Source organism: Armigeres subalbatus, unplaced genomic scaffold, assembly GCF_024139115.2.
Source record: "Armigeres subalbatus isolate Guangzhou_Male unplaced genomic scaffold, GZ_Asu_2 Contig429, whole genome shotgun sequence".
NCBI classification, from domain to species: domain Eukaryota; kingdom Metazoa; phylum Arthropoda; class Insecta; order Diptera; family Culicidae; genus Armigeres; species Armigeres subalbatus.
In genome coordinates this window covers 82,113-109,338 of record NW_026943182.1, presented here as the reverse complement: position 1 = coordinate 109,338, position 27,226 = coordinate 82,113, and the positions used below count along the sequence as shown (strand labels likewise).

General features: G+C 38.6%; 1 protein-coding gene across 1 annotated transcript in view; it reads right to left on the bottom strand.

Annotated features, from left to right (window-relative positions):
- Positions 1 to 25,571, bottom strand: part of LOC134204159 (spondin-1-like) — a 42,923-nt gene extending 17,352 nt beyond the window's left edge. The window contains exon 1 of the mRNA XM_062678982.1: positions 25,553 to 25,571. Coding sequence (XP_062534966.1) covers positions 25,553 to 25,571 — 19 coding nt within the window. The remainder of the gene's footprint in view (positions 1 to 25,552) is intronic.
- Positions 25,572 to 27,226: the final 1,655 nt, after the last annotated feature.

Below are 27,226 nucleotides of genomic sequence, written 5' to 3'. Positions count from 1 at the left end.
TAAAATATTTTTACAGAAAATTGAGCATTACGTTGCGAAAGACTATGCAAGAAAGCTGAAACCAAAGGAGATGAATGAAACACCTAATACATGGTGTCGAACTAACACTCCTTTCCTTCCTGATTGTAAGGACGTGGCCAGGTATTCAACTGCTTCTGTATAGGAAAACGAACTTATCCCAAGTACCAATTTGCGACAATATACAGTAGATTGCTCAGTTGTGCACTGTACAGCATATCACGATTTGTAGAATCACTTATGTTATGCTATGATATGACCCGATCGGTTAAAAGACTTGGTCGGTCAAATGGCCGATCAAACTATCTGGTGAACTTGTTTTCGGCCTAATAGCCGTTTCGGCTCAATGGAACTCGGCTAGATGAATTTCGGCCAAAATTGTGATTCGGCCAAGTTGCTTTCGGCCGAATGACTTTTGCCCGGATAATTTTCAGCCAAACGATCCTTCTCACAAGTTTAAGCAAAAATGGTCTGTGGATCACTCATATGGACAATTGAATAGGATTACTGTTTTGGCTCACAGAACGGCTGCACGTAAAGTTGTACGTAGCATTAATTGATTCTTCATTGGCCCTTGGCGAGAATTTGCAGAACCCTAATTAAATAGCCTATACATGGTCGCGGGGTTCTGCCAAAACGCACCTAGCGGCTTTTCAACTGACTTGCAATAGGGACACGGCAGGTATTTTCGTCTGTTCGTCATAGAGACGTCATAGAGAAGAGACGCTTTTTTGTAAAACTCATCCGTACCAAATTGTAAGCTCAGGAGAAACGTTCTGCTATAGTGGAGTTCCAGCAAATGTACGTTGGTTTTAGCCCCTACGACGATGGACGGAAATACCTGCCGAGTCCCTATTGTGCCTTGCAACAAAATGACAACTTTCGTGATCATTTTTCAAGGCTTCCACAGATTTGAAAAACTTATCTGCAGTACAATAGCATACCTATGCTATCAAAGCATTCACCGCTATAATCCCACAATCCTACAATTATCCAGGTATGCTTTTCTTATGCGAGATTTTTGTTCGACTTTAAAATTATAATGGGGTGAAAAAAATTTCAGCTCCCGTCAAATTATTTATTTTTTGTTTGTTTCCGGGATAAAAAAAAACTAAAATATTTCGTTAAGACGTCTCCAAAAGCGGGAATTACAGAAGCATTTACCGGAAATCAAGAGGACGCCAATTGGAATAGACCGGAATGGAATGGAGTCGATCGCTGAAGACGATGAAAACCTTCGTATTGGCAGCTGGTTATTCATTTACGCTATCATCTTCCGGAACAACGCGGGATTATAATTTGACTTCGTTTGCTAATGAACGAGGAGCGTGTTGTTAATATTAATTTGGTGAGTTCTTATAAGTTTATATGTTTTACCTGAAACGGCGAAAATTTCAAGATGCTTTTGGATGAATTTTCATTAAAGGCACAAAATAACATTTGCATATTCATTTTATACTGTTTATTTAACCAGTGTTTCACGTTCTACTTTCTTCCTAATTTTCATGGTAAATTTTGTAAAAAATTCAAAAGCAAATCTTTCAAATCTTCATCCAGAATTCTTTTAATTTTATATGGAAAGTTCTACAAAATTTCCAGGTGGTATATTTTTGAATTTCCATGGGCAACGGAAGGTTCTTCCGAATTACATTGATAATTTCTATGTAATTTTTCGTGTCGAATTACGAATTTCTACGGGAAAATATTCAAAATGTCCACAGATAGTTCTTCCAGATTCCCACGATTTTCATATTCATTTTCTCGAGGAATTCAGCCTGATTTATGCGGGGGTTTGTTACTAAATTCCACGGAAAATGATACCGAATATAAACGCGGAATTATTCTTCTTCTGAATTTTCAAATCAAATTCATTACACATCATCCCAAGAAATTCATCCGCCTTTCCACGAGAATTGTTTCCCTTTTTCTTGGATTTTTTTTCCAAGGAAAATATTTCCGAATTTCCACGAGAAATCTTTCATAATTTCAACGAGATATTTTTAGACTTTTGTTCCACATTCCATTTAGGGTTTCTTCGAGTTTTTTTTTCAGGCCATCAAATGCTTGGCCGTAAAATAAAAATTACAAATAATATTGCTGCTGTTGTTTTTATTAATAACAATTTCATAATTTTCTAATATATTTTTTGTATTTCACAGAAAACGGAATTATTTAATTGTGCCACGATTTCCGGAAAAGTGTCAACGATACGTTAGAGATTCGAGGGATTTCAAGATTTTGGTGGATGCTTTTCTGAAGAATGCAGAGAAATGCACCTGACTGTAGGCACGTGCACGTGGAACGAAGCTGAAGTGCAGCTGTGTCATAGGAGATGTCATAAGAAGTTGTTCTAGACGGCATTTAGTTTCAGGCCCAAACAACTAAACTTCGAAATTGTAGAATGAACTATCGTTAAATCTGCAAAGTTTGGTAAGTTCGTTCGATTGATATATCATATGAAACTGATTTAATTAAATACGTGCTAGGATTGAAGATATATGTTTTTGATGTTAATCATTGACATATATTTTTAATCCCGGAAGTGTAAATACATTGTATATATCCATTTGATATCTCAGTGTATTTATGTGGGGCTTGCTGTGCTGAAAATCATCTCAAGATGTGGTCTGTAGCTTCTTGTTATAGGGTCTTTGGATGCACAGTAGAGCTATCAACTGGGCTAAACATGTTTTCATCTATGGTTATATATCACAAATAGATACAAATAAATAAACATGTTTCTTCCATAAAAGCACTGTCGGACAGTGGGAGATAGAATGCAAAAACACACAGGTATGCTTTTCTTAGGCGACTATCTGGCGCTTATTTTTGGTTGCGATGAAAAATAAGCGGATGAGTAGATTTTTTTATGCGTGGTACCTACTATATTTTGTTCGTCAATTAAAACGTGAATAATTTCATTTCAAATCAAACGTAACTTTGTTGTATGATATCCTCAGTCATGGAACTAAGAGATATCCGACACTATGTGTGATCAACTGAAACTGCTAAACGAAAACTTGGGATGAAAAATAAGTAATTTTTCGATGGCGCTTGGTGCGATTTGGCAGAACCCACTTATCATTAATATTTTAGGCCGCTACTAATCCATAGTTATAACCTAAATATGCTTATTACCTAAATGACTTAAGTCAAGTGAATACAATAACAAATATATGTCTACTATGCGTGGTAACAGACGGATCTAGTGACCCATGACAACTTCCTATCATAAAAAAACGTGCAACGATAAACCACAGCCCGGATTTCATGGTGCCGTTCGATGAGTTTTAAACACGTGTCATCGTCATCCCCATCATCATCATCGTCATCATCGATGTCGTCCTCTGTTGCAAGGAATGAATATGGAAGAACCACACATCGCCGTTCAGTTTAGGTTGTAAAAAATTACCCACTTTCTCACCGTGATGAAGTGGATCATCGAGTCGATGGGTGGCTTTTCCCCACACCCATCCAAAAAAAATATGGCATCATATAAAAAGCGCGACCGGTTTTCTAGAGTAATGAAATCAAATTTATGACCCGTCACGACAAGCGCGCCTGAGTTTGCGGAAAAAGCATGAACATTGGGCAAAGGCGCATTATCAGAAACTGAAATTTGCAAATGCAGTTGAATGTGTTTCTCTGTTTTTACTGTTTTCCGAGATGGCAGATTATATGTGCCGGGAAGTTTGTACCACACTGAAGAGATTTTGGAATCTGCTTTTCAGGCAGAAAATATCCTCGGGTGATGTTTTTCCTCATTTCAATAGCACCGTTTGTTACATTCATCACTTTCAAGGTGGCTACTATGGCGACGTATGGTCCCACGTATGGAGTTCGGTTATCGATCATTTTAATCCAGGTCTCATTAGGGAGCTAACGAGACGTATTGCGGTAAATTACGGTAGACAAAAAAGGATTAGGTATTCCTCTAAAAAAGATGGTGATTGTTTTTGCTTCATCAAATTAAGCACGGTTTATTTTAGCAATCTATGTGCACTTAAGTATTCTTATTTTTGTAATTATTTTGTCAGTTGTCATAAATACAAGATGGAATAGAGGAATAGATTTATTATTTATTGAATCAATGATGATATTGATGCGCAAGATGGAAAGTGTGAAAGTTTTTTCCTAAGTGACATGATATAAAAAATCATACATTTTTGGGTTACGGAATTTTCAGTACACTATGTTGAACAGGAAACACATACAAAATGAATTACCAGAAATTCGATGTTTTTTTGTTCCAAACATGGGAAATAAGTATATCATGGCGTTATTGCTTTCTGATAATTTCAAATTCTATTCCCTCTTATAACGAATGTCTGCGACACTTTTCAAGAATAAAAATTTACATATATAAACGTAACCAAATGGCACAATGATTGTTGTGATTCGCCTGTTATTTTACCATTTTTTCTGTCTCAAGCGTAAAAACCATTTGGCTCGTCGATTTCGCATTTATTGAAATGAGATTACGTGGTATGGTATTTTTGTTGCAAGAAAAAAGTGGGACAGAAAAACCATCCATTGCATGAGAGAAAAGACATTCAGGGTAACACGGCTCAAAACTACTCTTTTAATTATTCTATGTACTTTTGCTATCACATAAACCTCATACCCATTGCAAGAGTTTTGATAAAATGTAACTGGTATACTGGTACAAATGTGCCAAAACAGGGATTAGTATTAGCTTTTGAATTCTCGGCCAATCAGAGTAAATTTTAATAGGAAACAATGACATTCAGTGAGCTTTTTGTGTGTGTGTTTTTTGTATACGAGTCAGGCAAAAGTCGATTTAAGCAAAAACAAAAATTCAAGAAATCGTTCCGTTTGCTAATTAAGTGGTCCGTCCTAACACCCCACTGCCCTAAAAATGCCATTAAATAGCACTGTCGTGACTAATGGATGACAAAAGCAATTTTCGTTGCTGTCCACCCCCAATCTACATCCCGGTGTGGTGATAAAGGTCAGACTGTTTCGGAGCAGGCTAATTGACAATCAAAAATGCCCAAATGGATTCCATGCGGTCTAGTGGTTTAGCAATGGCCAAACACAACGTTTCTTGGTCGTTTTTCATAATTTTGCCAAGCAAAGAAATAGGAGAGCGACATCCGTTTGAGGAGCGAAGTTCTCACGTTATCTTGTGGCATTATGCGTGACACGCAATAAATCACGGTAGTTCCTGGAAAAGAAAATCTAGCCCCAATTTGGAGTTCGAGACAATACATCTGCATAATATCTTGAACTATGTGTTTATGTTTATAGAGATCAACTACTGGCATTCAGCATAGTAATAGTAATCAAAGAATTAAAGCGCAAATTGTGCAAACCGAAAGGCAATAAGTTTACTCCAAAATAAAACTGTTGATAGAAGGCCCGGAGACCCATAGTGTTATGTACGACGAACTGAGGTGATGTCTGTATGTGTGTACAGGGTGTTCAATAAGTTCGAATACACTTTCAAAAAATGTTTAAAAATTTAGTTTAAATTATTTCTTTTCCCAGTTGCATTTCATTGGAAGTATTGTTTATAAGGCTCGTTTGTAACATTTCTTTTGGAATGACCTCTATTTTGTACTTCTTCACGAGCTTTGAACGTTTCTAAAACCCATCGCAAGCGGCACGCACGATCTGCATGGGCATTTCGTTCCAGATTTTGAGAATTACGTCTTGAACTGGTCCAAGTTACTGACCTTGTATTCGTACAACTTTAACATAATAAAGGACCAAACAAAAAAGTTAAGAGGGCTCAAATCCGGGAAGCTGGGAGGTCGCAAAGTTTTGTCCAAAAAGTCGATGAAATTGTCCCCATATTAGGCTAAAATCGCAATTTCCGTGTATAAAGGGTTATCGTCCTATTGGAACACGTAGGGCTCATCTCCGTCTTAGCACCGGGCCACTGGGGGCATCAATCGTCCCCAAAACCTCAGTTTTGTAGTACGCCGCAATGATTTTGACCTTCAAAAACGGCTATTTATGATGCCCCAATCCATTTTCAACGCGCGTAATAAACAAACAACAAGTGACAGAATGTCAACACCACACACATCCGATAGCGTATATATACCGCTAACGCTGACACCAATACTAATACAGAATATGTACATTGGGCTTACAAACACAATGATCAAACATTTGTATTCGAACTTATTGAACACCCTGTATGTGTACAAATTTTGTATACACACTTAGCCTTACCCAATTTACTCGCAACAAGTTGTATTCAACGGGGCCCTATCGGACATTGCATTTCGGAATCAAAAAATCATTGTTTTTATTCCCAACAGTATATATTATTACAAAAAGTAGTACAAATAGTATTTTTTTTTGTGTCTTTGAGTTTACATTAGCGTTAAAAGATTCACACAAACTCGCAGGCAAGATTGGCAGAACTCGCTCTCATTAGATAACGAACAACGATAAAAGAGAGGCAAACACTTTCTCGAATTATTGCATGCTATGAACACAAGTTTATCAAACTTGTATACAAGTGCGAAAAAAACAAAATCGGATAGGCAGCCCCCACCGAGAAGTGATGAGAAAACTCTGCCAGGTACCATATTTTTTTCGCATAGCTGTGTAAAACAAGTTGACATGTATCCTCAGAACCAGTGCGTTTGGAGCTATTTAACATTATTTAACAAGGCTTGATATATCGGAATCAGCCTGTGAGTCCAACGACATTTTACTGTGGTGTCTCATGCTCTTTGCCATATGAGTAGTGTCGCTGCTATCTTGACACGTTGCACTTGCACCGGTTGAAGCACTCCACATCTTCCTCCAGGAGAAATCAGTGTCAAAAGGTCGAAGGACAAAAGGTCGAAAGGACAAAAGGTCGAATGGACAAAAGGTCGAATATGTGTCATAACGTCGAAGGTCAAAAGGTCGAAGGACAAAAGGTCGAAAGAACAAAAAGACAAGAAATGAGATGGGAGTTGTGAGTGAGATGCAAGGTGGAAGTAGTGAGCATAGATAAATGAGAAGTGAGAAGTAAAAAGTGAAAAGTGAGAAGGAGAAATGAAGAAATGGCAAGTGAAAAATGTGATGTGAGAAGTGAGGAACGGAGAAGTAAGAAGTGAGAGGTAAATATAAAGTGAAAATGAGAAAAGAAGAAAGGAGGAAACATATATAGTAAGAAAAAGAACAGAAGAGGAAAAAAGAACAAAGAAAGAAAGAAGAAGGAAGATGGAAGAAGGAAAAAAGAAGAAAGAAGGAAGAAAGAAAGAAGGAAGAAAAAAGGAAAATAGAAGAAGGAAGAAAGAAGAAAGGAAGAAGAAGGAGAGAAGACACAATGAAGCAAAACAAAAGAAAGAAGGAGGAAGAAGTAACATAAAAATAGAAGAAAGATGGAATAAATAAGGAAGAAAGAAGAGAGAAATAAGGAAGAAAGAAGAAAGATGGAAGAAATGAGGAATAAAGAAGAGATAAATAAGGAAGAAAGAAGACAGAAAGAAGGAAAATAGAAGGATGAAAGAAGACAGAAAGAAAGAAGGAAGAAAGAAGGATGAAAGAAGGAAGAAAGAAAAAAAAGGATCAAAGAAAAAGAGAGTAGGAAGAAAAACAGGGAACAAGAAGAAAGAAGAAAGAAATAAGGGAGAAAGAAGGAAGAAAGAGAGAAGAAAGAGAGAAGAAAGAAGGAAGAAAGGAGAGAAAAAAAGAAAGAAAGTAGGAAAAAAGAAAGAAAAAAGGAGGAAGAAAGAAGGTGGAAAGAAGGAATAAAGACGGAAGAAAGAAAGAAGAAGAAAGGAAGAAAGGAAGAAGGAAGAAAGAAGAAAGAAGAAAGGAAGAAGAAAAAAGAAGGAAGGCAGAGAAAAGAAAGGAGGAAAAAAGTAGGAAAATAGAATGAAGAAATACGTAAGAAAGGAAGAAGAAAGCAGGAAAGAAGGAAGAAAATGAAAAAAAAGAAAAAAGGAAGAAAGTAAATAGAAAAAAGGAAGAAAAAATAGGGAGGAGAGAAAGAAGAAATAAGGAAGAAAGGAGGAAAAATAGAAAAAGAAAGAAGAAAGCAAGTAGGAAGAAAGAAGGGAAAAAGAAGGAAGAAAAAAGGTATAAAGAAGGAAGAAAGATGAAGGAAGGAAGGAAGAAAAAAGGAAAAAAGAAAGAAGTTAGAAATAAAGAAGATGAAATATGGAAGGAAGAAGGAAGAAAGAAGTAAGAATGAAGGAAGGAAACATATGAAGTAAGTAGGAAAAAGGAAGAAGAGAATAGACGGAAAAAGGAAGAAGAAATAAGAAAGAAGGAATAAAAAACCTTTTGACCTTCGACCTTTTGTCCTTCGACCTTTTGACCTTCGACCTTTTGTCCTACAACCCTCCAGGAGTATGTCTATCAGGTATCAGAACGTCGGCTCCAGGGGCACGTTCACCTCAATTTGGGAGATTTGTGCCATCGCCTTCACAGTCTTTCTCATCACGAACCAGACGAAAAAGGAAGTGAACAAAGGAATAGGGATGGGAGAAATATTGGAAGTTTGGAAAAGGGACCCTTGAAGAGGGCATACTACGTACAAAAGCTCATAGCTTCTTTCCACAACGGGTTATGATCAACAGAATACTTTAAAGGTTCAGGTTTCGGTAGCCAATTTCACTTAGTAAGTGTTTACCAAATATCTGGAAACGCAGTTGCGCATAAACTAGGCAGTTACATATCAGATGATAATCGGATTCACAACCATCACAGACAAATGATTCAACACGTTGAATATTTAACATGTGATAGTTTAGTCGGCAGTGACCTGTCAAGGCCTTGACTAAGACACTGCAATTCTGTTCAGACAGATTAGCTAAATAAGGGGGCAGCAGGGACAGCAGGGACAGCATGGACCCTGTCCAAGGGCTTGACGACCCCTCCCCAGCTGTCTGTGAGTCAGGGAGAACTGCCTAGGGCGTGGTGGGATTTAGCAGTGGGCTCTGCTAAAATCCCTCCCAAAAAACCACAAGTGCCCGTAATCAGACTCTATCAAAGCGACTGTGTGCCGCTTCAAAAGCACAAGCCCAGGGAGTGCCAATTGGCATGGGAAGTGTCCCTACTTCGGTAGGGTAGCGCGTGAGCTTCGGCAGGGAGTGAGTGATCTGTTTGTGCTGAGGCAGGAGTGTCATAGCGCGTCGCCGCTATTGTCACCTCGAAGCGCAGCAGAAGTCTGAGTATGGACTGCACATGCTGAGGTAGGAGTGTCGTAGCGTAGTATCGTTGATCGGACCCTACATACCGCTATCGACACCTCGAGGCATGGCAGTGGAGTGTTAGAGTGAGTTGGGGAGTGTCCCTACTTCGGTAGGGTAGCGCGTGAGCTGCTTCGGCAGGGAGTGAGTGATCTGGTTGTGCTGAGGCAGGAGTGTCATCGCGTGTCGCCGCTATTGTCACCTCGAAGCGCAGCAGAAGTCTGAGTATGGACTGCACATGCTGAGGTAGGAGTCGAGGTAGCTATCGACACCTCGAGGCATGGCAGTGGAGTGTTAGAGTGAGCACCCGAATAAGGGTCACATGGAGCGAATGGTCTTTGGAGAAGCTGCTTCGGCGGCAGGGTAGCAGTGGGTTGTACCACACACCTACAGTTGTGCACATGTGGTGCATGGGGAGTGTCCCTGCTTCGGCAGGGTAGCGTGTGGTCTGCTTCGGCAGTGGTGTGATTGATCTGCTCGTGCTGAGGCAGGAGTGTCGTAGCGTAATATCTGTAGGCCCAGGCAGTTACCGCTATTGACACCTCGAGGCATGGCAGCGGAGCGCCTGGGAGAGCATCCAAGTAAGACTCAAATGGTGTGAATGGGGTGCGAGCACCCAAGTCAGTCTTGCATGGGACGGGTGCCTGTGTGAGCGATAATGAGCGAGTACGTTTAGTACTGTCATCCCCCAGAAGTAGTACTGGGAGGTAGTTCGTGGGGGAAACGATGGTGGAGCCCTAGGGAGTTTGGTCGGTAATACCGGTATGGTCGAGTCCGACACTCCAGTACACTTCCGTGTGGTAGTTTGGCAACTACAATGCACGTGTACCGAGTTAAAAAAAAAAAAGCTAAATAATTAGCTACTGCCGGAGATGGCTCTCGGATATACAATTTTGTTTGTCGACATTGAGTTGACCGAAGCGAGAGCTTTGATAGCTGCTTGGCTATCTGAACAGAAGTATATTACTTTGCCCATAATGTGTTTCTGCAGTGCGGATTGCACTCCACATATAATGGCAAATATTTGCGCTTGAAAGACAGTGCAGTGTCTACCCAGTGAGTGGGACACTCCCAATCTCAGCTCACGCAAGTAGACACCTGCACCCGCTCTACCGTCAAAGAGGGAGCCGTCAGTGTAACAAACAATGCTTTCCGACATACTCCAAATAGCCAGTTGTCCACTCATCCCGCAAGGGGAATTATGTTGTAAATGTTGTATAAAGCAAACCACTAGCGAGTGTGAGATCACTTGGAGCGAGGACAGCTCTGTCCCAATAAACCATGAGCTGTAACAACGAAGTGTGTGTAGAACTACGGTTTACAGGATTTTCTTCCATGAAACCAAGAACCCAAGTACAAAAAAGTGCTTCTTGTTTGAGATGAATGTGTAGTGGGGCCACGTTGAAGAGAACCTTGAGAGCAGCCGTAGGAGTCGAAGAGAACGCACCAGTCATTGCACATTCTTTGAAGATGGCCTAATTTAGACTGAATTGTCCTCACTTCACCCTTTTGCCACCACACAAGACATCCATAGGCCAATATGAGTCATACAACTGTTGTAAAAATCCATTTGATATATTTGGGTTTAAGACTCCAAGTTTTACCAAAAGTTCGTCGACATTGGCCGAAAGCCATACACGCCTTTTTGACCCTAAACTCAATGTAAGATGTCCAGGAGAGCTTGGAATCAAGAATTAGTCCCACATACTTTACCTGATCCCTTACACTGAATTCAGAGTCAAAAGGATGTAATGAACGAATACCATTACGGCTACGTTTTTCCGTGAAAAGTACAATAGATGTTTTATTCGGAATAACCGAAAGGCCATATTGGCGACACCAATTTTCAGCTGCCTGAAGAGCGTTTTGCATTGAGTAACCTCAATAGCGTATCTGCAACGAGGATCCACAAAAGTGGAGATAATACTCCCCCTTGGGGGCATCCGCAGACACTTAATTTCCTAATCGCTGCTTGACGTAATGTCGAGTAGAGATGTCGGTTTTAAAGCATCTGGTGAATCCATTTGGTTATTATATTAGGTAGCCCATGACAACGTGCGGCTTCCAATATTACACCGAAAAACACGTAGTCAAAAGCACCCTCAATATCTAAAAAAAACACACATGCATGACTGCTTTTGAGCAAAGGCTCACACTTCCAGGGAAGTGTGTATCGAATAAGTGCTCTAAAGCTTCTTCGTTCAACTGTTTGAATCACCTGCTGCTATTTTGAAAGTCGATCCTTACCCCAAGTTATTTGTTTAGACGCTCGAATGTTCCTCTGAAGACTTGTAACCCCTACAGTCGCAGGGGTCAGCTGCACGAAACGAATATAACTTCGCTCGATATGACTATGATGCAATCAACGCTAGATTAGCTGCATTGGACTGGACGTGTTTGTCAAGTCAAACCTCGAAACGGTGGATGATGCTGTGACTGTTTTTTATGACAATGTTTACCAAATAATCCGTGACAATGTCCCGCTGAAAACCCGAAAAATGTCTACAAAATTCCAACAGCCTTGGTGGAACTCGCAGCTGCGCAAACTTCGGATCCGTCTACGCAAGGCCCGTAAACGATATTTCCGTTCCAAGACAACTGAAAATAAGTATGCTGTTCAACTCGCGGAAGCTGAGTATAACAGCGTGCATGAAGTTCGATTCCGTGAATACATTGAGCAAATGCAACGGAGCTTCAAAGAACTCCCTTCATCGTTTTGGTCTTTTGTGAATACTCGTCTTCTATGGCAATCATAATTCTTCCGCCGATAACACTTCTGCAAATCTCTTTGCTGAGTTCTTCCGCAGTGTGTTTGAGTCTGATTACCATTCACCCCCACAACAGTATTTAGATGAATTACTGCTTCAACATCCATCTACCGCAGCTCAACTATAGTTTCGACACTGTTTTTAATGCTCTTAATTCGGTTGACGTTTCGAAGGGACCTGGTCCAGATCAGATTTCTCCGTCGTTCATAAAGAACTGTGCAGCCTGGAAGCTCGCATCAATTACACCGATCTTCAAATCCGGCAACATACATATTAGCGTGGAAAATTATTGACCCATTTCGATCCTGAACTGTTTGATCAAAGTACTCGAAACACTATTGCATGATAAGCTTTACCCGCCGTTGAATCCATTATATCAGAATTCCAGCAAAAATGCTCGACGATCTCTAACTTGATGAGCTTCACCAATAGTGTTATTGGATCATCGTGAAGCGGCAACAAGTAGATGCCGTGTACATTGATTTTTCGAAGGCATTTGACTTGAAGGTACTTGACTTCAAGAAAAGCCTTCGTTAAGATTCGTGACGCCACTTCCGATGAATTCTAGATGCCGTCTGGCGTTCCACAATTTTTGCACTATTTATCAACGACGTTTGTGATCAGCTACACTCGTGCAATCTTCTTTTTGCGGATGGCCTGAAAATTTGCCGAGTAGTTAAGTCAGGGGTGGCATTGCGCATCTCGACTCGATACGAGCAAACCATGCAAACTGCCATACGAAAGAGCCTTCTAAAGGAGATGCGCAATGAGGCCTGTTACCGCGCAATAGTCGTCACAATGTGGAGATAATCCTAAATAAGGACCAAACATTACTTAAAGGCACTAATGCAACGTACACACCAGTCAAGCAGTTTGCCGAACATTGAATCCGCCCCCCAGAAAACGCTTCGGTTGCTGCTTTGTTTGAACGTGTGTGAAGTTGTTCGAACAACCATTTGACAGATGGCGGCTCGGTTGGAAAAAATTAAAACGGTTTGATTTTGGTTTGAGTTGTCGGGGGTGGAGTCAAGGTTTGCAAAACATGTTTGAGCATTTGTAGTGAAGTTGCACAAACCCCCATTTATTTTTTGATGGTTGGTGCTCAAGTTGGCGCTTTGGTCGTTCATGTGTGATATTGTTGATCGAATAAATTGATTTTTCGTGCCGCTGTTGGTAAAACTTGATGGATGTTTGAATAAACGAGAGGTGGAGTCAATGTTGGTCAAACTGCTTGACCGTGTGTACGGTCCATAAGGTAGGAATTTTGCTAAATAAAACTTAGTTAGACACAAAATTTGATAAAACTGTTAAATTGAAAAATGTACATACTATAAAAAGACCCCTCCACCGGGGTATACTATAAAGAGCACCTATCTCGATGGGATCACCTCATACATGCGGCACGACCCTTCTAGCCGAAGGGCGGGACACGGTAGAAAGCGAAAAAGACGGAAAGTATTGTGATTCTCGAGATATTATAGCATTTTGCTCATACACCTCTGCCTCGCTTAGTTGTGCGCCGCTAAGGTATTTTGTCATATCATGGTACTTGCTCAATTTAAGTGTAGAATATTACATCACAAATTAAACACAATTGCACTACTAAGTGCTACTAATATCCACTTAAACAATATCCCGAACGCAACACAGGCGAAAGAAAGCAAAAAACTACTAAACCTCGAACAATTTCACAAAAAAATATCTTTTCGTAAAGGGACGACAATATGCTGCATACCTTAGGAGCGAATGTGTAAAAGCTTACCGAAAGCTCACATCTGTTTGACATTTATTTGGGTTTATTTACTTTTTGCATGGCGCACAACTCGGCGCATGGGACCCGGCGCGTAACTGGTGAGCCAGTATGCTAATTTTAGAAAAGAATCGCAATAGAGAACGGAGAAAAAAAGCCAGGGAGTTAGTTAGCGTCGGTTCGTGGTAAGGGATAGAGGGTGTTGGTGCTCCGAGCTCGTTATTCGGAATTCCCTTAGCCAATACCACTGCTTGACGAGCATAGGGCCAAATTTGGGAAAAGAAGTGGTCGGGACAATCTCAGTGACGAGTGACCGTAAAAGTTTCAAGCCGTCGAAGGAACATCGAAAATCTATTTCCGTACCAGTGGTTAATGAGCCCTAATAGTTATTCCGTTGGACCACACGAGGCGGATTAGAAGAACCAACGATATTGAGGATCTGGTCCACAAAGGTACGGAGGGTTCGCCCACGCTTTTGGATCCAATCCGATGGGTTCTCTTTCCGTCAGCGGGTACTAGGGGCGGCTGCCTTTAACTTCCTCCCAAAATGGAGCCATCGGAGTAGAAGGGCCATTCGTTGAGCGCCACCACAACGGACGCCATCTTGAAACTCGTGACCAAACAGCGAGGGTCACGAAACGAATTTCCACAAGCCACCCTATAAGAAGTTCCCGAAAGTTCTCGTTCCAGTCGCGGAACCTTGACGACTCAACCGACATCGACCCGCAGGCGCTGGTAAGGATCGGGAGAGTGAGAAAGATAGGCCCCCTCCCGTCCTTTGTGTCCCTTGCTTCGCAGAACCTTGACGACTCAACAGACATCGACACGCAGACACTGATAATGAACGGGAGAGAGAGGAAGATAGACCTCTCCCGGTACGAAGACGCACCCCCTCCCATGGAAAAAAAGAACACGTGAGATAATGTATGTACATTCTGACCCATTTCTATACACCTAAACGTAAGGGCCCCAACGGTTCCTGTAACGGCCGCATCGATCGCTAGCATGTTCTAAAGTACGTTTAAAACCAAAAATTGTTAAATAAAAACTAAAAATATATATATGTTAAGCTAAATGATTTGTTATTCTGTATCTCTATATTTGGTCTATGGTGTGTCCCTGATATTTTTCTGCACTGTGACATCATCGAATCTACAGTTTCCACTTGATTGGTGAGGTGAGTAGCCCGAAGCAAGTTTCGCCGACCCTGAGAAGGTGTAGCCACGGGGCTAGTCGGTCATTACAGGCCCCTGCTTTAGATGGCTGTGCACTCATAGCCGACATTGTGAGCTTATCATTGTGGTGTCAGATAAACGGAATGCAAGTCAATGCCACCAAATGCAGAATCATAACCTTTTCCCGTATTTACTCACCAATCAGATTTGACTATTCGGTGTTAGCGCTTATGAGATTCAACTCCATAAAGGATCTTGGCATTGCCTTGGACAGTAAGCTTCGGTTCAACTAGCATATCTCCAAAACATTCTCTAAAGCCAACACTATGCTTGGCTTCCTGCGCCGCAACTCTGCACAATTCGATGATTAAGAAAATTATTTTGAGCTTTTTAGTCGAGTCAAGTACGAGACACTGAAGACGACCTTACAGTTGAGGTCGAAATACGTATCTGTCAAGGTACAATTAAGTGGTGGAATTAAATGGGATTGTACAAACTCGTCCTATGACAAAAGAATTCGATGATGTTTATGCTTTGAAAACACTATACTGCTCATTGGTCCGAAGCATTCTTGAGTACGAAGTTCAAACATGGGCTCCTTACCATGCGATTCATGCATCACGCATAGAAAGCATCCAGAAACGTTTCGTCTGTTTCGCATTACGACGGCTGTCATGGACCAATCCCGATAACCTTCCTCCGTATGAGCGCAGATGTACGATCATTGGTTAGCAAACACTCTCGAAACCGCGAACTTATTTACAATGACTTTTTATGTTTGACATGATCCGTGACATCATTGACTGTAGAAGCGTGCTCCGGGAAATCAATTTCCACGCACCTAGCTCCCGATTACGTAATCCCCAGTTGCTTTGGACCCCGGTACACCGCACTGCTTACGGTTACAACAAACCTCTTGACAGATGTTGTAGATTGCTTAACGATGTATGTGATATGTTTGATTTTAATGTTAGTAAACTTATCTTGAAAAATATGATTGAGATGCTTTAGTCTGTTTGGTTTTGAACCAAAAATGAAAAAAATAACAAATAAACAAAAAAGTGTAGTCGCCATTTGGCTTGCGAATTTCGCCAAATTGGAAATCCTTGGATCTCGCAAGAATTTTATTTAACCTACTGGCTTCACTTAAAATTGAAACATTTACAGAAAGGTGTTTCAGCAGATCGAATATTGATCAATTTTTGGCCTGACAAAGTTCGCCGGGTCAGCTAGTTTTTCTATATTGCTAAAAAAATTTGCTTGTATTTTCACTGAAAAAAACTTGATTTTTTAAAATTGGCAGTGTCTAGAAAAACTCAAATTTCCACAAGAACAGTATTGGGAAAAAACTCAAAGTTCCAAAACCATGAAAACGATTCAAATTGAAAATAAAATTGAGAACTTTTTTTTGTGTGCATGTAGGCTCAAATAAAGTCGAACTGCAAATGAACAATATTCCACAGAAAATTATTACATACCTATTTAGAATATTAAAAATATGAGCAACCTAGTTAGGCACATTTTTCCTTTTCAAATTGATTAGATTCTAAGCATTTTATCAGTAGAAAAACAAAATCTGTTACGTGTGTCTAAGCTTCGTATTTCCTTCCATTACTTCTATTGAAAAGCATACTGCCACGAATGAAAATAATCCGATTTGAATACATAAAATTGCCGCCGCATTGTGCCCACTTTAGCTCTTTTTTTATGGATTTTCCAACACTTAGGCGTATGTACTCCACAATGGAGTAATACAAGTTTTTGTCTCACCGGACGCGTACGTACGTTTGAAGATACACAATGGAAGTGCAAACACACCAGGATGACAACGAAAAAGCCAGGACCAAACCAAAAACGTTTCCCCTCCGGCTGAACAAAGATATTATAGTGGAGGTATATATGACCGGATATAGATTTTGCCACCATGTTTGCAGTATATATTTGTGATTTTATGTTCATTCAATCGTCCCATATCGGCTTCAGTTGGAACGGAGGTTATGGGATGGTGGATTTTTTTTTCTGTTAAAAGTTTTGTGCTTATTTCTCTGTATATATATATGCAATGGTCTTAGGTTGTGAGTTGTACAACTTTTTGTACTTTATTAGAAAATAATCAAGTGCCATCAATTCTTTCAGGTGCGGTGTAGTGTGATGGTCATCAGAAGTATACAAATGTTTATGAAAATAAATATTTTCTGAGACAGAAGCTATGCACTGTAAAGCAGAAAAAGAAATGCATTTATTCCATATTATTATGTTTGAACGCTGATTTTATCCCCCTTCTGAACTTAAATATATTCTGATTTAAAAAAATTGTTTTGAAACACACTTTTGATAACAATTTCTGTTTGTAAATTTAATCATGTGAAGGCATTACACTAAACGGATTCCATAATCCAAAATCGCTCAATAATAATTAATGATAAGAGAATCCATTGTTTATCCTTCAACGGCATCTAATATAGCCATCAAAGATTGTCCCCTCATCCAATGATCTTTAACTTCATAAAAGTAACCTCCGTAGATATAAAAGTCGCAATCTTAGTAAAATTCATTGAGTAAAACCGCTTCCTATCATGTCTGTTCTTCTTTTGTTGAAGCTCCAACACATGATTGTACCTAACGCAAGATGTCCTATACTTTGTGGCACAGCAAACGATTAATAAGCAACGCCTCATAAATAGAAGTTACGTATTGCTCTGGGGATTAGGACATCTGGGAATGTCTTTCGGGGATGGAGGCATTCTGGGAAATGTCTTTGGGGATAGGGCATTCTGGGGAATGGTTTTCTGGGGAGTAGTGCATTCAGTGGAATTAATTTCTGGGGAATCACTTTGGCAATGGGTTTCGGTATGACATACAATCATAAAAAATAAGTAGTTTTTTTCCAGATCCAATTGTCTCTAGATCATTTTATTCCAATTTCGAGTAAGTTTTTGACTGATTTGTGATATTTTGTACGTGAAAGGAAACCGGAAATTATTTCAAATCAATTCATGCGTATATTTGTTGTAGGATAACTTCAGTTATGGTGTTGAGGATATCCTCAGTATTGGACTATAAGATTTGTGATCAATTAAATCTGATAACAAAACTTGGGCAAATATGAGTAATTTTTTGCTTGGTGATTTGGTAGAGCCCTGGCCATATATCATAAATATTTTGTTATAAGGCATGTCCAGAGTAGTTTAATTATATTTGAAAATTTACAAATCATTGAAAAAGTAATTATTTAATACTACTGAATATGTCTGTACTATTCTAAAGGGTAAAATATCTTTAGTTTACTATTTTTCCACAACTAACCTAATATTAGAGAAGGTTATGACGGTGAAAAGCTACTCTAAGATGGTTTTCTGATTTGTACACGAAATAATAAATAAGTTCCAAAGCTAAGAACATTTCAATATACTAATATTGAATGGGACGTTCAAAGTTTTCAATAAAAACCCAGATTGATCCACCAGCGGTGATGATGCCTTTATCGTGCATCATAAATTGTATTGAAAAATCACATAGGAAAGGTCAAAAAGCACTTTAGGGGGATAGATCGTATATTTTCTATCATTTTGCATGTTTTGATTACATATTATGCATTTCCAAAAAATTTTTTTTCGATTTTGATTTTTTTCAGGGGACCTTGGGAAAAACAATGATTTTCAATAATTCGAAATGCAATGTCCGATCAGGCCAATTTTCAATAGCAACACGGGACCGATCTCGTCGAATGCAACTTGTTGCGAGTAATGACGTTAAGTTCAAAAGTGTGTCTACAAAATTTGTACACATACACACTTGTTGCGAGAATCGGTAATGTTGTTCAAAAGTGTGTCTACAAAATTTGTACACACACACACATACACAGAATTACATATACACATACAGACATCACCTCAGTTCGTCAGTGAGTCGATTGGTATATAACACTATGGGTCTCTCGAGCCTTCATCAAAAGTTTGTTTGGAGTGAAATTAGCCTTTAGTATACTTAGTATACGAGAAAGGCAAAACAAGATTTACTTTCTAGACATTAATTCTATAATTTAAAAAATAGTAGAGTTGAATTAATTACGAATCGAATACATATGTTTTGATTGCCTAAATGTGTTTAAATCTTTAATAATTATTTTGTCTGGAAACGATGATTGTCTTCCGTTAAATCTGTGTTCAAATTAGTTGTTTGATAATTTGTAGATTTTGAAAAGTGATGCCAATCAATATAATGAGGTTATAATATACAATGCTTTACTTATTTAATTGCAAAGTTCTAAGTTTAAAATTGTAATTGAATTTAATTTACTTTATAAGAAAGAATTGTGCTACTCACATATTGATAATTTAAAAAGCTCCATCAGTTACCCAGGCAGGAAGGTATTTTGAAATAGACTGCTTAGAATCAAACTGAGAGCTGACATTAAAAAGATGTCGGCTATACTATAACTATAACTTTATTGCTTTCTGTGAACATTATGCTTTTAGAAGGAAGAACACACTAGACTGGCATACAATTTCCATTGGCACTGTCAGAAACTAACGAAAGTTGATCCAAGAAGAAAAATACGAATGTTTTGGTAACTAAAGAAAAGAATTAAATCATTGTACTATGCCATTGTAGAATTAAAATTCACATTGATGAAATGCCTAATTACTAACTGCATGGCAACGAAGCGCACATTTCAGTGTGCCTTTGATAAAACAATTTCGCATAACATGTTGTTGGTAATTTAATGTATCTATTTCAAAGGTTCGTTATCAAATGAATCGCCTGTTTTGAGCGTGCTTACAGCGATAATAGGAGTTAACTTCTGAATCAGTATGGCGAATGGCACAAGTTCGATTCCAAAATTACACCTTCATCGAAAAGATATTCGATAGGCGTAGAAGTCACACCTTCCTACATAACCGGTACCAAATAGTTTTTCAAGTGAAAAGTTACTTAATTTTGAGAAACTCGTTAGATGTCTTTCGCCATACAAATTTCTGCGGTTAACTCATGTGCCATTTGCATATAAGATAGCGCGTGATGAAGATGTAGAATATCAGCTACCGCCAATAATTCATTAACACTTCATTCAAAACTGACCTCCGTTTGGTCAGAAAAAATGTTAAAGTATAAAAACATATCTGATTTTTTTCAAGTTAAATTAAACCGGAAAATATTGACAAAAATTACCGAAAGTAAAAAACTAAATTTGGAAAATCGAATCTAGTGGTTACCTTTTACACTGAAATACGAATAAAGTTTTATTTAATAATATTCAGAAAACATCTATTAACAATTTAAATCTCTCCAGATGTCAATTTTGATCTTTAAAAATTGAAAAAAATAAATGATTTTATATAAAGAAAATAAAATTAGGCACATCACTGGTACCGTGTAAATATATAGTAGTGAAATAGTTATTTATGATGAACTGAACTGTGTAAATAGCTGCATATTTGACAAAATTTAAAATTTGACTTTTTTTTTGTTGAATTGAAAATCTGGAGGATTACAAAATATCATTGTTGTTGTAATGTTTTCACGAAAGAACTTGAAAACAAACTTGGTTTAGTACCAAATAAATTAATCAATGTCTCCCATCGACTGCCATATTTGTATTTAGCTACAGAGAAAGAACATGAACCAAGTAAACAAATGATTTTTGAACAAAACTGCCACTCTTTTAAAAAATTTGAATCCATTATAGTCTGTTTAATATCATCTTCATTGAAAAGAACTGTATGTATTTTGTGTTTATTTAGATTTTTGCGCAAAGAAATTAGGCAAGATGTAATTAGAGTGCCAATTTCGTTTATTGTTGCTGTAGTTTCATGCAACTTACAGAAACAAAAGAATTAATACAGGAAGTTTTAATTGAATAGAACCTGAGGAGGTCATTAGCATACGCTTTTTATCTATAATTTTCAGGCGGATAACCACCGACATCGACTAATGTTGACTTGAAAGATCTTATAGATTAGTGCTTGCAATAGCATCAAATCCGAGTGTAAAATGATGCTAAACTTAAGTCGGATAAACTACAGCAGCTTTTCGATAATATATATATTGAAGTAGTCTTATATGAAACACATATTCGAAGATTGTTCATAGAGAATTGGAAGACTTTCATACAAGATGTCTGAAAATTAATTCTTTTAATGCACATTGTGATACAATGTCTTATTTCCTAAAATCGATTTATATTTAGAAGAAAACGATATATTGGGAATTATAATTAGTCAACTAAAATTCATGAAGTAAAATCTAGCAAAGCTCCAGAGGGTCGAAAATAGGGGCATACCATTTCAACTAAAGAATGGGTCGCTGACGGCTGTCTGATGTTATCTGTATATTTTGAACAATGGATGCGCTTCATTGGTCAATTGATTATATTTCATCAAACCAATAACGATATTCCATTCCAAACATGAAGTTAGAACACTTTTGCGCGAAATTAGGAACTATCCTATTTTCATGCGCGAAATAAGGAGCATACAACGGTCTCAAATTCATACCGCATTTTTTTAAATAGCAGCAAAGTTAGTAACATTTTTCGATAACGAGAATCCTCTACTACGGATGCAGAGCAAATGTTCCAAATGGTCACTACATGTTTTTCAATGAACGTTTTACTTTGTCAGATCTTAAGTGCGCGAAATAAGGGTACTTACGGTACATTTTTCTTCAACAAAATCAAATCAACTTTTTTTCTAAATTGTAGTTGAATTACTCCTTCTCTTTACTTTTACCCTTACTTAATTACGCTTACTTCCTCTACACTTTTGTTCAACAAAATCAAATCAACAAACTTGTTTTCTAAATTGCAGTTGAATTATTTACGCTGAACTTTTGTAGATCGACCGCTCTAGTTGTTTGGGTGTCTTCCGCTTGCAGATAGTTGAGCTAGCCGAAGGAGGCAGGTTTTCATCCGATCTTTCTTCACTCTGGGCCTCATAGTTGCTGGATGCTTACGACAGAGACCTCAGGCCTCTACCTACGACCATTTGGATCCGCCAACGGAGGAATGGCCACGAAGTATCCTCCTTCTTCAACTTTTCAATCGAAGAGCGCTCACGAAATCGTCGCTAGTAAGAACTGCTGGCTTTTTCGTTTTGAAATCGATCGAAGTTTGCTGGGAGAGGCATGATATCATCTGAAAATCACACTCGGTTCACAGACTGAATGCTTTCTTCGAGCACAATTTTTTCCCGCAGGTCGGTTTTCGGAGTTGCTTTATAAACATCGGTTCATGTGTATCTTCATCAAACCCAATGAATTCACAACTAAGTCTCATCCTGATATATTTGTGATGCAATTAGCTGTCCTTCAGATCCACTAAGATTCATATTCTCCAATTTCCTTGGTGGATCTTCCGAATTTGTCGCTGCTTTTCGATGCACTAAGTTTATCGGCGTACTTAGAGGAATGCTGATGTTTCCGATGGAAGTCTTCATCCTGAAAACTTTGACATCGAGCGGATATATGCCGGTTCGGCGAATCTATTCTCAGCAGTAGCCATCAATCGCCTTCCGTATACATCCAAAAAGAGCCGCAACATTCACCTGGCGAACGGGCTGTCCATGTGTTACTCGAAGAAAATTATCGGCATTTGTTATAGTAGCTCTTCAAAGGAGCCATGAATGCCACATCAAGAGGCTGAAGGCGTCGTCAATGCGGCGGTAGGTGAAACAACTGTGACAAAGTGTCACGTGCCAATTCGATTAATTCCAATTCTTAGTATGCGACGCGTGTCCATCGAGAATTAGTAGCACGGGTCTTCCTTTGTAGGTTTGGTATGCTGGATGAAGTGCTGAACCAGTCCACAAAAGATCTGCTTGCATCCAGCCACTAGGGTGAGCACGAAACAATGTTCCGGTGGAGTCTGTTTCAAGTCGTCCTTCATACGAACACGGATAGATATCATCGGGGACATAATGTCCGGTCGCAGACATGCATAACAGACAGTGATGAGAATCCTCTTCGCCGACGTAAGTGCCGACTTGCTTCTTTTTCTCTTTAGCAAGAATCTTCGTCGCTCGTGATGGAACCTTAAAAATAACTTCTGTGAGATTAACTATTTTGATTTTTATAACAACTTACGGTTGTTGTTGCGTTTCGTCCATGTTGTAAATTCGATGAGGGAAAAAGTTTCACCAATTATCTCCTCCAGCATTTTGAAGAATTGCTCACCGTTGAAAACACTAGCTCGCGATCGACGTTTTCTGGTGTACGCAGGGACAACTCAGGATGACGCCTCATAAATCCATTTAGCCAATCTACTCCCGCAAGCTCCGTCTCCTGAAGTTGTTTGGCAAATTGTTTTGATCGCAAGCTGGTAGGCTAGGTGCCTCACGTCATATGACTTCATGTCAAAGAATCGTCTCTCCATCAAAATAATATGTCCAGAAGTTCATCTTCCAGTTCCGGGGAAAACAGTGCCAAACGACCGAGATTTTCGGAAAAATATATTAAGCTGTTTAGTGGAAGTATTAAACCGTCTAAGACGAATTAGTACTGTCCATTTAATTCCACCATTAATTTCGTTATCTTTGCAGATACGTATTTCGACCATAACAGGTGAGCCTTCAGTGTCTTGTACTTGACTCGAGCTAGTATAAGACATCAAACCGTACCTGTTTGGGATAATGCCATGGCATAATGCCGTTTCATAACGCCGTTTGGCAGGTCATTTGGCATAATGGCGTTCGGCATAATGGCCATTGGCATAATTTGTATGCGGTGTCAAATTGAGGGCCGTTTGGCAAAATGGTCATTTGGCATAAGGGCGTTTGCATAATAGCCATTTGGCATAATTTGGTGCGTCAAATTGAGGGCCGTTTTATAATAGCCATTTGGCATAATTTACATAATGTTCCAAATTATGCAGATTACCTTAGCATCATCGGAGGAACGAAGATGCTAAGTAGACTTTAAAGCTCTAAAAATTATACGACAATTTGCGGTATACAACATTTCGCGGTAATCCATTTCTTGATAAACCACATCGCGATCATAACATTGCGCAATATTTCATTCTGCGTTTTGTATCTCGCAGTTAGAATTATTTTGCAGTGAATCGTTTTGCTACCAATACCGAGCAAATTCGAGTATTCAAAGAAGGCGAAATAAATATTTGGCCTTATACTGGCAAATGCGAGCAGTTATAGAAGGAAATAAACATTTTGCCTTATAACAGCAAACACGTGCATCACGAAACGGTACATCATAAAATGGTTGAGATGAAAACCTCCATGAGTCGATAATAAAGGACATCGGCTCATGGAAATATCGAGAAGTGGAATATAAACTTGAAAAGCTTCCTGAGCAACAAAAGTGGCAAAATGGTTGCAGCAACTTGTTTGTGACCAAATCTGATCAAGATGAATTACAGTAACCAGGTTTTAAGGGACCATCGCAGTAATCCATAACATATTTTATAATATGGTAACTTGCTTCCATGACTCACTGAGTCAGAAAATCGTCTCTTGAGGAATTTACTGTATATCCGCTGAAGATTATTCACTTCAACACCTTATCATTTTCATTTCCTATAATTTACCTTCTTTTGAAACGCGAGCAGTTCTTTGTTTATTTAATGGAATTTATGAACTGACCATTTCTTGAAAGCCTTGATAGAAAAACTTTCATTCACTTTTTCTGTAATTTACCCTTCTTATTGCATATGAATTGTTGCAAACGGCAATTAATTTGGAACCGTATATGAATTATGCAATGGCCTTTATCAAACGCCCTCATTTTGACACCACATACAAATTATGCCAAATGGTCGTTATGCCAAGGCTCCTTGATCCAAATGGCCATTATGCCAAATGGCTTTCAATTTGACACCGCATATATGCCAAATGGCCATTATGCCACGGCCATTATGCCAAATGGCCATTATGCCAAACGACCTTATGCCTAACGGCATTATGACAAACGGCATTGCCAAACGGGTACTCGACTGAAGACGACCACAAGTTGTGGTCGAAATACGTATCTGCAAAGATAACGAAAATTAACTGGTGGAATTAAAGGACAGTACTTAATTCGTCTTAGGAGATTTTTCGGTATGGAACACAATTCTACTTGATTTCTCTGGCGCCGCAGTGTTTCACGCGGAATGTTGTAAGACACCGACGCTTCTCTCACAGTTACGACACCGTTTTCCACTTTCTTCAATGTGTTTCCAAGTCTTGCGCCGTCCACGAACCGCGCAAGACTTTCGCATTTGCGGACCATGTCACTGGAAACTAAGGTTTTTTCCTGTACACCGACCACGCCAAGAAGCTAACCTCAAAATCGAAAAGTAAACAAAAAATAGTCTGTCAAAGTGGTTCATGCTGCCCCGTGATGGTGACCCATCTTGCCCTGACCAACAACTTATAACATAAAACGAATAATTATGAAAAAAATACAAATTTGGGTGAATACATGTACTCTAGTCATCACAAGGAGTAATATTGCCTGTGAAATACAAATTTTGTTTGATTCTCATATATGTAACAATAAGATAACACGTTTTATTGCTAATGTTTCGCTTAACGAACATAGCTGTAAAAATATTTATTTTTTAGCGATAAATTTGAAAATTTGTGATGAAACCATGTGACCAGCTGTAGAAATGCATTCTTCTTCTGCAAAATTATGAAATACAATAAAGAGTTAATTCAGCCTCAAAAAGCTACTTACCAATCTTGCCCTGACCCATCTTGCCCTGCCAGACCCAGACACAAGAAAAAAATCGTTCAATTTTCAGGACGTGAATATGCTTTGATCATGGCACATGCGTGGGGTCCTTCACTGCCCATGATTTCATAGTTGACGTATCATTCGTATACCATTCGAAATTTCAGCAAATTTGACTTGTTGCGCCTTTACTAGGGTAATTCAACCGCTGCAACATCAATACGTTGTTTGTTGCAAACCTCATTTAAGCATTTACGGGTGAAATGTTTTAAATTAGCTATTTATTTATTATCATCAGACTAAGGCCGGAGTGGCTCTGTAATAAAAGACTTCTCCATTCAGCTCGGTCCATGGCTGCACTTCGCCAACCACGCCAACCAATCAATCTGATATCCCGCCAATTTTGATCAATCTTGGCGAAATTTCAAGTAATTCTAGAGAGTTTCTGAAAATGTAGGATTTTCATAGGAAATTTCTTTTATATTTTCTTTCTTTAGTAAACCATAAAATATCTGAATTCTATCCGATATTTTGTTGAAGACATTTCAATGGAACGTTTGAAAAAATTCGATGGAATTTTCAACGAACTAGTCAAAGATTTCTAGATGGATTTCCGAGGGGATTTCAAGAAATTCCAAATTATTTCCCAAAGGAATTAAAAAATATCGTTAGATTTTCCACTGGTATTACCGAAAAATTCTGATGGAATTTTCTCAGAAATGAAAGAATTTGAAGAAAATTCCGGAGGAATTTCCATAGAAATTTCTAAAAGCGTTGTTGAAAAATGAGAATGTCCAGTCAATTCCTAATGGATTCCCTATAGAAGTTCTGAAAGATTTGCTGATGATATTCTCAAGAAATTTCTGGAATTTTAAATTCCATTTTTAACTAACACTAAAAGAATTCCTGAATGAAATTCTAATAATATTCCTCAAGGTATTTTTGATGGAATCTCCATAGAATTACCGGTGAAATGAATTTTGAAAAAATAAAAATAAATCTATCTTCCGAAGCAGGGTACCTCGCACAAAATGCGTAATATGTATGTATAATAATTCCAATAAAAATTATTGATAAAGTATTGATATTTGTTTAACTTTTGGTCTAATCTTTTACCCTGGCTTTTGATTATAATTCTCACAAATATTGATATATTCTAGGAGAATTGTTATCTGTGCTCGTAGGAGTCTACGAACTGGGGTTGGAATCATTTGAATACACATGAAGAAAGTGGTGTAGATTATGGAATTGAATTGTAAGTTCATACTCCTATTCGGTTTCCTCAATGACCGACAGGGTGCGTGCTACATGTCGCGGATAGAAGCTAAGGAGGTGTGGTATAATTCGACTGAATTTATTGAATAAAGAGCCTTTAATAGTCAGTCAATTGTGCTTAGCCTCCTATTGTGTTGTAACTGAATAATGTCAATATAGATGATCGATACAGACACTCTTTTCTCAACAATCTATAATTCATTTGAATGTATTCAACATTGGCTCGTAGCTTAATGTCCTATGCGACATAGTTTTGAAGATACTATTTAGCTGATCCAAGTCTAGCATCCCACTAGAGAGTTACTTTAGAAGAGACTTCTCAATTTTATCGTAGTCAACGTTTATTTAAAATAAGTTATAAAATGGAGTGCTCATTATTTCTAGATCAGTTACAAGACAACG